Source organism: Prionailurus viverrinus, chromosome B4 (assembly GCF_022837055.1).
Source record: "Prionailurus viverrinus isolate Anna chromosome B4, UM_Priviv_1.0, whole genome shotgun sequence".
NCBI lineage: Eukaryota > Metazoa > Chordata > Mammalia > Carnivora > Felidae > Prionailurus > Prionailurus viverrinus.
Window position 1 is genome coordinate 58201809 of NC_062567.1, and position 16374 is coordinate 58218182.

The 16374-nt window shown below is 40.7% G+C and overlaps 1 protein-coding gene across 2 annotated transcripts; it reads right to left on the reverse strand.

Moving 5' to 3' along the window:
* Positions 1-2273: 2273 nt before the first annotated feature.
* On the reverse strand, positions 2274-15126 carry PTHLH (parathyroid hormone like hormone). 2 transcript variants are annotated; one of them, XM_047867432.1, is made up of 5 exons: positions 15056-15126; positions 13877-14135; positions 13202-13324; positions 7024-7446; positions 2274-2680 (listed from the first exon to the last, which is right to left on the reverse strand). In XM_047867432.1, exons 3-5 carry the CDS (start codon positions 13300-13302, stop codon positions 2671-2673), a joined length of 534 nt encoding a protein of 177 aa, XP_047723388.1. In that variant the 5' UTR covers positions 13303-13324; positions 13877-14135; positions 15056-15126; the 3' UTR covers positions 2274-2670. The 2 variants fall into 2 exon arrangements, with proteins under 2 accessions (XP_047723388.1, XP_047723389.1); XM_047867433.1 differs by lacking the exon at positions 15056-15126 and having other exon boundaries at positions 7024-7440; positions 13877-14170.
* Positions 15127-16374: the final 1248 nt, after the last annotated feature.

The window sequence follows — 16374 nt, forward strand, 5'->3', positions numbered from 1 at the left end:
AATCATGTTTATTAATGTATTAATAATGTTTGGTGAGACTTGATAACCTAAATTCCCAAGTTCCCTCTTCCTTCTTTTCTTTTTAGGAATGGGCTATTTGTGAAGAAAAACTTAAATATAACCTGAATCTGATACTTCCTTGCCTTAATGTCCAATTTTTACCAAGCTAGTGTTTAAAAAACATATTGTTCAGGACACCTGGGTGGCTCAGTCAGTTAAGCATCCAGTTCTTGGTTTCGGCTCAAGTCATGATCTCACGGTTCGCGAGGTCAAGCCCTGCATCAAGCTCTGCACTGACAGCCTGAGGCCTGCTTGGGATTCTCTTTCTCCCTCTCTGTCCCTTCCCTGCTCTCTCTCTCTCTCCCCCACTGTGTCTGTCTGTCTGTCTCTCCCTAAATAAATAAACTTAAAAAAATAGAAAAACATTTTTCATGTGAACAACTTATAAGGATTTGGTATAATCTTAAGATTGAGTTTCAGATGGAGTTCTGCAAAATGTGGCCATATCTGTTATGGCACTTCAAACTAGTTGCATTATATGGGATTTAATGTTTTGGCCTCAACTTCTGAATGCTAAAAACCAAATCCAACAAATTCATATGTGAAGCTAAGCACAGATTCTAGATTTTGCTTACTAACATAGGTTCACATTTCTTACCAAAAAATAGTAATATGGATCTATTTTGAAGGCTATGGGACTCAAGTGAAAATATGAATAAGTTCAAGCTTTGAATATTCCCCCAAGAAACATTATTCTAATCATATATAGCTCAGACCAATCTCTCCCTGTGTGTGTGTGTGTGTTATTCCTTTTTAAAATGTTCAGAGAAGGGGCACCTGGGTGGCTCAGTCTGCTAAGGGTCTGACTCTTGACTTCACCTGAAGTCACTGTCTCACTGTTTGTGAGTTTAAGCCCTGCATCAGGCTCTGCACTGACAGTGTGAAGCCTGCTTAGGATTCTCTCTCCCTCTCTCTCTATCCCTCCAACTCTCTCTCCAAATAAGTAAACAAAACTTTTTAAAAAAATGTTCATAGAATTTTAGATCATTTCCTAGTTTCTTGAATACAACATTTAATTGTTTCTTGTAAATGTATGTGCGTATAATGTACCCACTAGAATGGGAGAATTTTGAGGGTAGTTGCAGCATATTACTTCTTGCTTGCATCTCCCAAACATCTAATAGATATCTTATAGGATTGGGAGCATAAACAGAATACTTTCTAAATATGTGCTTGCTTGGTTCATAGACTTTTTGTTATGTTTTTACTGACATGTCCTAAGCTACAGACAGTTAAAGAAAAAATTCCAGGAGTGCCTTGGTGGTTCAGTCGGTTGAGCTTCTGACTTCAGCTCAGGTCATGATCTCACGGTTCACGGGTGCAAGCCCTGTATCAGGCTCTGCACTGACAGCTCAGAGCCTGGAATCTGCTTCGGATTCTGTGTCTCCCTCTCTGTCTGCCCTCCCCAGTCTCTCTCTCTCTCTCTTTCTCAAAATAAATAAACATTAAAAATTTTTTTAAATCCATAAGGAAAGATGTTTGTTTTTATCTGCACATAAAGGTAGGAAAAGTAGGATGATATTCACAGTGGAAATTGCATGTGGCATTACAACGTGCTGTTGGCGACCAAAATCCCCAGGACTGTGAGGTATAAAACAGGAAAGCAGTCTTCCCCTGTGAAGGATTTTTTGAGTTGTCACAAGTATCCCAGATCTTTCCTTTTCTCTGGTAGAATTCTCAAGTTCCTCTTTTATGCTTATTGTTGTTTGTTACCAGTAAGAGCAAGCCCTTTCAAATTAAACTTAACATTGGCGAAAATTACCCCTGGCCTTAAAGTTCCTGATCTGCCTCCTTTTTTTTCCATTTCTGGCTGGACTAAGTTTCAGAGAGTAATTTTTAATATTTTCTCTTGACTTCTCTCTTTTTTTTTTTTCCTGCCCTCTCCTGTCTTCACTTCAAATTGGACATATTTCATAAAAGGATGTCTAGGTAGTTCAGCCATTCTATTGAATTGAACTTAAATACTGGACAAAACACATTTTAGGTGGTTTTTAAACTAAAAGCTAATGTGAAAATATTGGAATATGTACCAATATAAACATATTATACTTAAGACCATATTCAATACAGTTTAAAAAATTACATCACGTTCCTTCTAGTAGAAATCTTAAAGGGTATATACATAATTCACCTTCTGACTCATGATGTAATTTAGATTATATTTTATTAGACATTCTTTACAAATTTAAAATACTGCTATTTTTACATGCACAGAGGAAAATCAGTTTGGATAATTATATTTAGGCATTATTAAAATCAACCACAAAATAGAGACACTTTATTGTGTCATTTATCAACATACTTGATATGTATATCTAAAGTGCATTATGTTACAAAAAATATAGAAATTCAGCAGCACCAAGATACATTTACAAAATAAATACATCAGTTGACAAAATAAATTATGGTAAATGTGATAATAATAATTGGATTAGCCTTGGCAAAAAAATATTCACAATGACCAATGTGCAGTTTCATAGAGCAATGGGAAGACAGTTTTATTCCAATGCATTTACAGTATTTACAGACAATAAATATTTCTAATACTTTCCATATGTTCACTATTACAGAATCCTGTAATACGTCCTCTGAATGTCTTTCCTAAAGATTTCAATGCCTCCTGAAAAGAGAAGGAAGGGAAAGAAGAAGAGAAAATAGGTTACTTCTCCTTGACAAATAAAAAGGCATAAAAAATAAAGGAACATAGAATCACAATTGAAAAGATTCCAGGGATTTCTTATGAATATTCCCAATAGGAGGCACCTGTGGGATCTGACTCTCCAGAATCTTTGCTACAGGCAGGGTCTTTAATACCATCCAATGGTCAACATAGTACAGAAAGAGAAAGGGCTTGCATTTCTAATTCTACATTCTTTGTCTGAAAAAGGAGACCCTAGGAGAATTTCCCAAAGCTGCCAACTGGAAAGTTTGGGAAGAGAAGGGACACATTTGAGAGTTTGGAAATAAGGCTAGGTTGTACAATCTATCATCAAATACACCTTGCTAGAAGTTTATTCCCCAGTGATGCCTGCCAAGGGTGACCCAAATGTTACTAATTCTGTTTAGGTTTCCATTTGGCCAATCTTTTGCTAAGATAATGACTTAAGAGAGTAAAGTGTGTGATTTGGAGTAAATGTTGAAAGGATGTGTAAGTAAACAGTATGCTTGGTTGATGATTTTATGTTATCGGTCATTCCTTTAGCTGTCCTTAAACACTAATGAATGAAACTATTTTTGGATTTTAGTTTGTGAAGTCAAAACTAAGAATTATTTGGCTCTCATTCTGCTGGTTTCTAGAAGCGATCTACAATTAGAAATCAGGAAAGCCTAACTTAGAGTATAAGAATCAATTGATATAAAAGCATAAAACGGCAGTATTTCAGCTCAAGCTGTTTATTACTCAGAATAAATTACCACTTGGGACTGACACCTTTTTTAACCCCTTCTAAAACACCGTAGTCACAGTATTTTAAGATGGACTAGCAACATTTTCTCTGCTTTTCTCTCTCCCTTTCTCTTCTCTTTGTGTAGTATATTTCACTGAATACATAGTAGTTTCTAAGGAAGCACCTATAGAATTGAATTCGATTGGCTGTGCCATTGCATTAGCAGCCAGAGTGTGGGCAGAGTTTTACATGGCAGACCTATATGGGGGTGAGACCCACAGGAGAGCCCATTCTTGACAATTTAGGAACTCTACCTGCAGCTTAAAGAAAAGCAAGTTGAGCATTGAGGGTAATTTTTATGTCTTAAAAAAATTGACCTCTTCAACAATAGTTTTGATTGGAATGGTAAAATAGCTCCTAATTGTAGAGAAAATAATTTAAGATTAAATTTTAAATGGCTGGTGGATGTGAATGTATGTTATGAATACAATCTTAAAGGTGACTGTAAAACTCAATAATTTGTGTGCTGTACCAATTTTAAAATGTTTTCTTACTGAACAGTATCTAGTGAATTGAACTTAAGAATAACACAGGCAAGGAGGGAATGAAGAGTATTTTCCACAATTATGTTCTCAGAAGGAAAGAAAGAGAAAAGGAATACATTAAGGACCAAGGAGGGGCACCTGGTGGCTCAATCAGTTAGGTATATGACTTCGGCTTAGATCATGATCTCATGGTTTGTGAGTTCAAGCCCCGTGTTGGGCTCTGTGCTGACAGCTCAGAGCCTGGAGCCTGTTTCAGATTCTGTGTTTCCCTCTCTCTCTCTCTGCCCCTCCCCAACTCGTGCACGTGCATGTGCACGCTCTCTCTCTGTCAAAAATAAACGTTAAAATAATTATTTAAAAAAGGACCAAGGAAAAGATCTTTTAATTGTATTTCTCCTTGTCTATCCTGTTGGCTTGCTATATATAAAAGCACGTATTGGGATAGCCAAGTAAAACATAAAACATGACCTGAAAGTATACGTGTATGTTTAGTGCGTGTCTGTGCGTATGACAATACTTTAGAGTTTTTTTGAATATGGAAAAGCTTTTGTATTATTTCTAAGTCACTATTTATCAAGAAAAAAATATATGGTCTCAATTAAACGAGTCCTATTGTATCTGGACATCTCATTTGCAACATCAAAAATTCCAAAATGTAATTTCCAACATTTAAACTATGTATTTCCCACTGGTTCACGTGCAAGGAGCCAGACAGTTTTAGTACAGTAGTTTCTCTTAAGAAATACTACTTATATTATAATAAAGCTCATGCTTGCCAGTTCATCAGACCTCTCAGGTCATTGCCTAATAATGTAAAGAGACTAAAGACAGGACACTCATAAAAGGTTGGTTGCTTACAAAACTTTAAAATAGTTATTCTGAAAGGATTCTATTTGGATTAGAACATTTGCCTGGCCCCATATAGTCTCACCAGTACACTCCTAAATTTCCCCGATCTTCCCTGAACCTCGGTTGGGTTGTACTGGGAGAGTGCCAAGATCCGACTGCCAAACAAACAGTGCTTTCCATGAATGTCCCTCACAACCGGGAAACAGAAAGGAGAAGCAGAAACGTTCTCCTTCTTTCAGTCCTAGGTCTGGATTTGATTAGGCCGCTGCCTAATTTTTACTAGTCTCCTTTACGAGAGGGGTAGCTTTGGGCATAAGAGTTGATGAGTGCCGAATTTCATTAAATTCCTAGATACTTCAAATCTTAAATAAATGAAATCCATAAAAAAAGTATTTATACTTTTGTTTTTCTAATATATATACATGTACACACACACAGAGTAAGACAATGGTAAAAATAGCTTCTGGCAAAAAAGCCCTTGCATTAGCTATAAATATAAGGATCCTTTCTTAAAATACATTAAATATGTGCTTTGAGCCAAGATTCATAGGTTCGGTTACACATTATAGATCCATTAGATATTTGCAGAATAGGTCATTCACTCTGCTAAAGGTTCCTCTAGTGTCATTACTCATTAATTGCTGAAGCTGTACTATTTGTCTGATATAGTTATCCTTTTTTACGCTATTTAATGATGAGTTTTGTCAACCTGACTCAAAGAGAGAAGTGATGGTAAACAAGTTCAAACTCCTCTCTGAAACATCACCCTGTAATCCCATCTCTACTAGTAAGAGGAAAGGCCTGGAGAAGTAACATGGGACTCTAATTAATGAGATCATTAGCTGCATATGACACATCCTTGTATAGTTTCCCCTTTCTTTCAAAGCCCACAGAAGACTTGTACTGAAAAGTAAAAAGGCAAGAAAGATCCTGTTGGTGGAAACATCTGAATCAAGAGGCGACACTAACATAGTCCTGGCCTAAAAATCCAGAAATGGGGAAATCCAGTTCTCAGGACTACTCAGGTCCTTCAGCCATGGAGTGCCTGGGTTTTCTAGTTTATAAAATGAGATTAATATTTGCTGCTTTTTTGCCTCACAGAAACACACATATCCAGATAAACAATCAGCACTAGATCTAAAAGCACCAAAACAACAAGTTGCACTTTATTGTTTACTAAGACAAGCATTTAACCCACGTAATCTCATTTAATCTTCAGCCAACCCTATGAGGTTGTTACAGTTATTGTCTTCATTTCACATAAGAGAAAAATGAGTCTCAGAAAGACCATGTAGTTTGCCCAAGGTTGTGAACTTTAGTAAGTTCAGAGCCAAGATCTGAACTTAAGGTATTTGACCCCAAAGTCAATGAATGCCATTACCACCTGCATTTGTGAGCCAAGGATGAACAAGCCATGTAAATGTGAAGTTTTATTATTTCTACTGCAATACTCTAGAAAATGATTTCAACTTGCCAGTGGATAAATAGATACATGAGAAAAACTTATGTCCTTCCCAAGTCAACATTTAAAAATTTTCAGAAATCATGATTTTTTTTTTCACGTGTTGGTAGAAACCAGAGGGAAATTTAATTAAATAAGTTCAGAGTGTATGTTTAAATTTTTAACATTTATTTAAATAAAGATAAATTTAAGGTTCAATTAAATGTAATGAAATGAAAAATGTGTCTGACTCAGAATTGTCTATGCTACAGTATTATTCAGTCGTATTTGTAGATTATATCAAAGCCTTCTGTATTTGCCCCTGAAGTGAAAAAAAAAGTAAAAAATGAAAAACAATCGAGAAAGTTTGCCAAGGTGTGAGAGTAGGGGAATAAATACACTCCTCCAGCAAATGATGAAGGTGGTCCCTAGCTTCTGAAGCCTGACGAAAAAAAGAAATTCTTTAGTGGAGGAGTGAAGGATTGGCGTTGGGGTGTGATGGTGGAGGAAAAGAAATGGGTTATTCAATGCTGGTGTGTATTGAGGGCATAGGAGGACACTGTATGAAAGCAGACAATATTCTGAGCCATCTTGCTTTCATTAAGCTTTGAAATTGTGGAGCAATTGATAGAAGGACAGAAAGGGAGGACATTCTAGGTTTGTCCAAGCCACAGTGGAAGGGACGTTACACACCCCAGCGGAGAGCACCAAGCAAAGGCTATGGGGCACAGAAGCCGTTTACCGTAAATTGAGCTCCAGCGATGTCGCAGAGATGTCACATGGGTGGTCCCCATCTAGCCCACTCCCAGCCACACCAGAGTTTAGCCAGGCAGACCGAGTTCGCCGTTTCTTTTTTTCCTGCTCCTTGCGTTTTCCAGGTTTACCCTTCTTTTTCTTGCCCGGTGTCTTCAGTGGCTGCTCTTTGTATGTCTCCACCTTGTTGGTTTCCTGAGTTAGGTATCTGCCTTCATCGTCAGACCCAAATCGGACTGGGTGGTTCTTTGTGTTGGGAGCAGGCTTGGAGTTGGGGGAAACCTCCGAGGTAGCTCTGATTTCAGCTGTGTGGATTTCTGCAATCAGGTGGTGAAGGAAGAATCGTCGTCGTAAGTCTTGGATAGATTTCCCCTTGTCATGAAGGAGCTGATGTTCAGACACAGCTCTTTTGCTTTAAGAAAAAAATAGCAGGAAAGAAGAAAATAATACAATTTTAGTTTGTTGGTATAGACCTCAAAGACAAGAGGAAAGCCCTTTAGTTTTCTGTTTGGTCCTCTACAGAGCATGAGCTGGAAGTGCAGCCAGCTTGTGAAGCAGGGAAAGTGCAGAGTGGGAAGGGAAGTGCAGGCAGCTAGGGGGCTGCAGCCCCAGATCCCATTTATGCCACTCTAGGTCTGTGACTTTGGTGAGAACACGGACATTCTCTGGCCTCATAGCCTCTCTCCATTTAAAAGGAAGGGGTCAGATTCAGAGAGTTTTATATTCTTCTCAACTTAAAACGTTATGATTCAGTTATACTCAGCAATGGACAGAAACCACTGATATTCTTTTCAGGTTTTTCAGACTTGTGTTGGGAAAATAAATCCAGAAGTCCTAGACTAGAAATGAAAAGGAGGCTGAATTTACTTGAGTACTCACCCGGACACGCATGCATGCGCACAAGTGCATGCTCTCTCTTTCTCTCGCTCTCTCGTTCTCTCTCTCTCGTTCTCTCTCTCTCTCTCTCTCTCTCTCTCTCTCACACACACACACACACACACACACACACACACACACACACACACTGCTCCCCTATTAGGAAAATAATAATATTGACTCTCAAAGAACAGCAAGCTGTAGGAATAAAGGCAAACAAAGGCTGAAGATGAAATGAGCAGTAAAGCCTGTCTAGGTAATGACCTAACAGACTGAATTTTAACATAAAATAGATTACAGGTGGCCAAGAACCTATATTTGAAAGCCAAGTGTCAGGGAGAGAATGTCTATTTTTCTGTAGAGTAATGGGTGGTCTCTTTAAAATGGGTTTCTTTGTGTTTAAATTAAGATCTTTCTATTTCTTCCCCACATTGAGTTTTTTTTTTTTAATTTAGAATTTCAGAGGGTATTATCCTTAGTACTTAATTAAAAAATTCACTTTTCTACTTAGCCTTCTTGTCTTAAAAAAATCTCTATGAACAAATATGAAGTGACTTTTCTGTTTAAACAACACTCTAATGAAAATATAGTGGAAAAGAATAAACTAATTTTCCATCAGTCCTTTTAGATGACATCCTGACTCTTGCTTAAATTGTCCATGCATATATTCTTGTATTATCCTGTCTGTATATTATTGACCATATGTAGGGATCACATACATTAATCAGTCATATCATGCGTGCTTCAACTCTACCTCACCTTACTCCAATTTCTACCACTGTAGAGCTCTTCAAAGTGGTTCATTTACAAGTTTCTGAGGGTACTTCACAGGGCGATACCCCATTTATTCTTACCTCTCTGACACACAATATCTGGATCCCTCATCTGCCTTCATTAGTACAACTTCTTCAACTCCTCAGAGAAATGTAACAAATAAAAATAGCATTGTCTTCATTTTATAGATGGGGAAGTTGAGATTCAGAGAAACTAATGACTTGCCCTTGCCCTCAAACTGAGAACAGACAGAACCAGGATTCCAAAAACCAGGTTCTCTGATTCTGAAACCAAAGATTGCTTTTCAACTTCCTCAGTCCTTTCTTCTGTGGAAGAGGAAGTGTATGTTGAAATAAGAAGCAAAGGGCAGGGAGTAAAAAAGCCTGTGGTGAGAACCATGATGAAGGGCAAATGGATAGCAATTTATCAGCTTCCTTGAAGATCAACCTTACTGTTCTAACAAGTCCATTTTCATCACCAAAACAAAGAACTAGGATTTCTAGAAGTTTGGATTTCCACAGGGAGAATGAGAGATTTTCTAGTTCTACTGTGAGTCAAAGAAGAGTAAGACATGAAAATACAGGCATTATTTCTCTAGATCTTATAGCCAGAATACCAGCTTCCTTTTAGTATTTTAGAGGGTGGACCGGCTTTAAGGCATGCAGCTTGTTCAAAAAAGACATGACTTAATGGAAAGGAATTTAACAGGAGCCTGGTTTAAATGAGGCATGAAGGAGTCTCTCTTCCTTTTTGAAGGTGCCACATGTGACTAGATTAAAATTCACTTACTTTATGGCCACAGTTAGTATTCTGGAAACTTTTAATAATATACAAATTTGAGGTTTTGGTATAATACATTTATACTCTCTAATAACATTTTTAAAGAATGGGACTGATTTAACTGCATATTTTATAAGTATTGCAGTTTAATGAGTATCTTTTAGCAAAATGTCACAGTAAAAGAAGTTCTTAACCAATGATCACTTATAGTATCAGGGGCTTTTAGTTCTTTCTCAATCCTGGCAGATAACCACCGCATCTGTATTGCTCTTCAAATGTATAATACAGCCCATTCTAGCTTAACTCAAAGCCAAAACTTTTAATGGTTGGTATGTTCTAATCAGGCCACCACTGTGTATGCCCCCTCTGCCTGGCATGTATGTCTGTCATCTTGGCCAGCCTGTCAACTGTGAGTCACAGTGCCTTCTTAACCCAAGCACTGCACTTTCCCAGGATGGTTCTCATGAGAAAAGGAGTGATCATTCTATCCTTCTATTTTATAAAAAGCCTACAAAGATGGCACAACTTTGTCCAGTTTAAAATAGTATATCTCTTGTGGCTTACAAAGTTTCTTTCTGCCTCTTAGGAGGACTTGTTAATCTAAACTGAGAAAACACAGATTTTCTTAAGTGCTAAATTTGAAATGGAGTTAACACAATTAACAGTTCAAAGACTTCTGCATTTAAAATATTGTCAAGAATGAATTTCTGATGGGGCAACTGTGCTCGAGGATCAGGAATATAATAGTATCTTTATCATCAGCAAGAAATTAGATCCATAGAACGTTCTATTTATTTTCAAAACAAGACATGAACTGACACAAAAGGGTAAATGACTAGCATGTACAAACTAGATACACATAGGTGGGGAACAATGAATCCACATTCAGGAGGCTTTCAATTTGGATAATTCTGAAATATTTAAGTGGCAAATATGGCCTCAATAATAGTCTATTACTCTGTACCTCTGCGCATATTCCACAGCACAGTGGTTCTCATGCATTTACTACACACCTAACATGGTATGTTTATGGTCTTCTTTGATTATTGTAAAAAAAAATTGCAGAAATATGGGTGAAATGCTCAACACGGATAACTCTAAATTCAGCCAAAATATAGCTCTTCTGCTTTCAAGAAAAATCACTCTCGGTAGTTTTCAGAGAAGAGTAAATGTCCAAGGAGCTATCAAGGAGCACAGGGAGTAAAGGGAGGGATAGGATTGCCTCTCCTAACACAGAAGCAGCAGCATATGCTTGTGCTGATGCTCAGCTACTCAGGAAGGAGTCTGGGTTTGAGAAGAAAAGTTCTGTGATACATGCAAGAGGCAGGGTCCGGGCCTTAGAGTGAGGATGACTCACCACAAGTCCCTTCCAACCCAAATGACTCAGTCAAAAGTTATGCTTTTCATTAAATGGAATAGACCCAGTCTGGCTCCCAAGCAAATCAGCCAATTATGTCTTAGGTTTCTGAATTTGCTGGGATTCCCTGTCTAACTTAGACACAAATGCTGCTACCTGCCCAGAGCCATGTTCATCTGGACAAGAATATCTCGAGGCCTCACTTTGCAACTTCCAATTTATTCATACTCCAGTCCCATTAATTAAAATCCTTTGGACTATGACAACTTATAATTGCTTCCTTTGCAGGGCTTAGGAAGTGGTATTGTTATAGTAGTCCCCCCGACCCCCCCGCCCCCTGCACCGCCCTCCAAAAGTTAGTCCCTAGTTAGAAAAAATAGCTAAAGCAGTTTCCTTAATATTTGGCATGAAGAGTAATGGGGAGTAATACAATTTGATTATATGTTAACATTTCTTTCAAGAAATTAGGTTGATTTAATGTAATAGTAGACTAATGTTTTGTCTAGCACAAAAAATTTACTGTTATTTGGCACCAATGCAAAAATAATGACTTGTTTTTTTTTTTTAAACTCCTTTTGGCTGCAATAATTTGATGGAACATCTTCATCTACTGATGATTTCAGCCTTCATGAAAAACCATGGCTGTAATTTGATGATCTATTAGCCATTAACTATAAGAATGTTTTGTGGTAGTTTTATAACCATCTGCTGAGTGTGAGTGTTTAACTACAATATTATATTTCACCCACAAACAAAACTATAACAGAGTCTCTGGCTGGTAAATGGTTTCTGATGTGTATTTTGCAAGGTGCAACAAAGAAAGAGTTAAAAATAGCCTTTAGGACAACTTAGCACTATTTTTATGTCATAACTGTGGATTTAATTATGGTCCATTTACTGTTTCTCAAAAGAGAAAACAGGTATTTCTCAAGCAACTTTAAAGAAAAAATTGGCTCTGTTCCAAGACAGTATTTCTTGGCCAGTATTTAAGCATGCTTTAAAAAATTCACTCCTCATCTCTATTAATACATGGATTTTAAATAATTTAAAACAAGTCTCAAAAGGAGCAAAAAGTCTAAAGACAATTTTCAGAAATGCAGCAGCAAAACATTGATTTGAAGAATACAATATAGCTTTATCTTTAGTACAATGTTTTACACAATTTGCCTTAGGAGATTCATAATAGATTTTCATTTTGGTGCCAAGGTTCAGACATGTCTAAAGCAATTTCATTTAAGGATTTTCTGCTCTAATAGTAATAGACCAAGGGCACATATAAAACAGTTGCCTTTTTGTACACCGTTGGGAATTTACAAGGAAGCACCATGAACTTGACTGTAAATATTGGATATTGCTATTTTTATTGTTAGTGTAAAAGCTCCTTAATTCCTTCTCCAGAGGTAAACTCCTCTCAGTTCTGAAGCTTTATGGTTTTCCCATCCTGAATACTGAGTCTGCAGGTTCAAGATCACCCAAACATGGTATTACACACATTAACGTACTGCTAGGTCCAACAGATTTGTATTAAGATAGTGTTACTCTACTGTTCTTCCAACTTTGCAGTCATACAACATGGTGATATTGCTCTGGTGTGCTTGGATGTATGATTATGTTAAAGTCAAAATTATCCTCAAAAGAACCACCAGATGAGAATGCCAAAACACAAGTTTTCAGTCTACAATGCAAATATTTGACTGCAGATTAAAGAGCTGTTAGCAATAATTCCAAGAAAAAACAAGTTTCCACACCTAATATTCATTTTGGAGTCAAGCACTCCAGCGTCCCTGAACTGTATCAATACTAATGTTGGAGTTGTGCCATTGCAAAGTTGTTACTACTTTATTATATAATATGCCTTCATTATGTAATGTGGTCCATTTTATATGCTTAAAATTATGTCATTCATAATAAAGTTAGATGTAAGGCTTTTGCATTGCACGCACAAACTGCCACCCACATTCAGCATGTAAATCAAGCGCACACAGACGTGTGTACCGTGGCTCCCTCAGCTCCTTCCGAGTTATCTGTCTCCTGTAATCCTCGGGGTTTCAAACCCTTCCCAGGTCCTCAAAGTATAAACTTTTATTTTTCACTAGAGGCAGATCATCTTTGTCGAAAGGAGACTCTGCGCTCCCTCTTTTGGAAACTCGTATCAAATTTGTCTCTTGACCGTAGCCCCTTGAGGTTCAACCAGTTCTCCCGCTGGGGTTTCAAGGACACGGTCTCAACCCCCGGCAGGTAGCCGGATCTCCCTGCTTTTTAACTCGGGCAAGAAGCATCAGTGACCGCTGCGAGCCCTCGGCAGCGCCCCAGCCTGGTGGCCTCTCCCCCTGGCCTTCCCAGCCCTCACCCGGCGCCCAGAGGAGGACGGGGCACTTACAGCCGGCGGCCGAGTTCCTCCACCGAGCGCCCGCAGGAGGGCACCGAGTAGCTCAGCAGGAACACCGCGACGCTCCACTGCTGAACCAGCCGCCGCAGCATCGTATCCTCTCGCTCGCGGGACCTGCAACAGAGTGGAAAGGGACCCGAAGTGTCAGTCCGGAATCTCCATCTCCCCGTACTACCACGCTCCCGCCTTAGCCTCTTCTCACATAATCTCTTCAACACCAAGGGCATCTCCCAAGTTGCAAAGAAAAAAGAAAGGAAAAGAAAAGAAAAGGAAAAAAAAAAAAAAACTTTCTCTGAAGCCTCTCAGCACTTACTTATTTAGGAACCAGCTACTGCAACTGTGCTTTTTCCAAAACCACACAGGCAAAAAGGCACCAAAAGGGAAGAAAAAGAACAACAACAACAAATCAGAGACGTTCCTCTGAAATAATAACTACAATGAAATGGTTGTATATATGCATCAATGATGCGCAGCGTGTTTACACCTCTTCCCTATCAATGTCTAATTAATCTAGCCGGCAGTGCTAGGTTCGTGGAGCAGAGCTAACTCCTTCCTAAAAACAGAAGAAAGTTTCCCCCTCTGAAGTCAGCGTCTTTGCGAACCAGGCCGTCTTGTTCCAGAGCCACTTGTAGAGACCCACATATATATACATAGCTGTCTGTCTACCTCCTCTGGTGGGCTGGTTGCTTCCGGAAAGTTGATTCCACACACCCTGAGAACAAGTTTCAAGTGCGCGTGTCGTCGATCAGGAGGGCCAGGTGGCAACGAGGGCGGGTTAATAGCGGCGCGGAGGGGAGGCGGCGGCCCGAGCGGCAGGGCAGCGGCGGCCCCGCTTCACGGGCGGGGAGGCATGCTGGCCGGGCGGCGCAGGTTGGAGTCGAGTTGAAAGCCTAGCAGAGGAATGTTCACACGCTCCCAGGCAAACCTGCCGGAGAAGTGAGCTAGTCGCAAAGAGGTGGCGCCCTTGGAACGCGCGCGGGGCGAGCGAGGGCGCGGACGCGCGGGGGGCGGGGGCGGCGACGGGCGGCCCGAGCGGGCCCCGCGCGGCCCGAGCGAGCAGAGGGGAGCCCTGAGCTGGGAGTGTGCTGCGAGCCCCGGAGCTCCCCGCGCCTTCGGCTCCGCCGCCCCCGGCGCTGCCCCGAGCTCCGCCGAGCCCCACCCCAGGGCGCCAGTCCCGCCGAGCGCAGTCCTGGGGCCGGGGGCGTGGGTGGATCTGCTGGTTGCCGCTGGGTCCGACCGGCCGCAGACTACGCGGCGGATCTGCGAGCTGAGGTCCCCGAGGGCGTGCGGGCGGCCGGGAACAGTCAAGGCTCCCGGCGCGCCGCAGCAGCCGCTCCCGGCTGGACGCGCGGGCCCCGAGGCCGCCGGGGGCGAGCGGGCAGGGAAGAGGCCAAGGAGTCGGGGCCGCAGAGCGCGGGCGCCCGGAATACTCGGCGGGGAGGTCGCGGGCCTTTGGCCCGTGGCTTTAAGGAGCCCTGAGTCCGCCCGGGATCTCGGGGAGCGAGATGGGAACCCTCCTCCCTGGCTCTTTCCTGGGACCCGCTGAATGGGGAGCATCGGCCAAGGACGGGGGAGATCCTTCGCTTAGAAGAGTAAAAGAGGGTTCAGACTTCAGGTCGAGATTGCGTTTCTTGCTGTCTCAGAACAGCTGAGGACATCTGGAGCTGGTCCAAGAAAACCCGCATACATGACGGAGACCCTCCTTTGAATTGCCGAGGTGGACCTACACTCCTGGGGAGCGCACAAGGCCCTTTCGCCCACCGACAAGAGCCTAAGCAACCCTTTCCCGGACAACCTACTCTGTCGCCCCCACCCCACCCCACCCCCCGCCCAGTCCCCTGTTACATATTCTGGGACGACTCTATCCGTGTCGCTTCAGCCCGCAGATGAAGCGGAACTATCGCTGTGCGCTGCTCTGCCTCGGAGAAGAGAAGGGAAAGCAGGGGGTTCTTCCCAAACTATTGGGCGGGGAATAAAGACTGCTCTGAATTACTGGGCAGTATCATCTAGGAAAGGATTGCAGCGGATATGAACGCCCGCCCCGCGGGCTCCTCTATCTTTCTGAAATGAACTCGGGTAGTTGAGAACCATTCAAGGGATGTTTGTCTTCTAGATAGACAACCTCACTGGTAGGTTTTTAATACTCTCTAGAAGGCTAGTAGAATTTGGACACTTGAGATGATTTGGGGGAACCTGACCTTTATCAAGCCTGGCTTCCTGGCTGATGCTCCACAGATTTTACCCAGGGTGGGTGAAATAGCGCCCTCTCCCCGACCCTCGCGGATCTCGGCTCCCTTTTCCCGCTCCTTAACTGCAGTTAACTTGAGCTGCCTACTTTGGGTTGAAGTCACCCCTTCTCGCAAGCTCCTTTCTTCCTCATTTGATTACTCCAAACTCCATACTTAAAAAACTTGGCTTCCTCCGACTGGAAAAAAAAAAAATCTGGGAATTTCCACAATTCCCCTCGTTTAGGAATTTCTAAATGTTAGATCTGTTTGCATGGCATGAAAAGACAAAGTATCAGCACTCAGAAATGTCAACCTTTGAACCTCTGACGCTTTCTGATTTATAATAAATTCTTTCCAGAAAGAAACAGGAGCCTTAATGTAATCATTAGATCTAAAGAGGGAAATACATTAAAAAAAAAAGTAAATCACAAATGAACCCTTTAATACTTGCAAGTTGTTTAATATTAAAATGATAATATTTGCTTCCACGATAAAAAACCCAAAGGTACTTAGCCAAATTTCAAACTATCTGAGCTTTAAAAAATCATCCTTCCTCCAATAAAAGGTTAAAACAAAAATCAGATTGACAATATTAAATCACCTCTGCTGTAAATAAATTCATTTTACTCTCAGAACATTATAAATTAAAGACTGCCATCAATAGGCTGCTTTAATTTATGTTGCTTTTTCTACTAATGAAACAAAAATGGACCCCCCCTCCCTCCCTCCTTTCTTTTCCCCACACACTTTTCTGGTGTTAATGGCAAAACATCTATCAAATATTTTTAGAATTTCCTCTCCTCCACAAAAAGAGAAAATATAGACACAGGAAAAATAAATAGCCTTTATATACTTGGAATACCGAAGTTCCCTCATAATTTATTACTTCACCTTTTCCTTGATTTACAGTCTTCTCTGCTCTTCTGGCCAAAGGAA

What these genes read in the sequence shown, in the direction of transcription:
- PTHLH (XM_047867432.1), bottom strand. Translation starts at nt 13,302, where the DNA reads ATGCTGCGGCGGCTGGTTCAGCAGTGGAGCGTCGCGGTGTTCCTGCTG. An exon ending in GAGGAACTCGGCCGCCGGCT is followed by an intron (nt 7,447 to 13,201) that starts GTAAGTGCCCCG and finishes TTTTTCTTAAAG; the next exon opens with CAAAAGAGCTGTGTCTGAAC.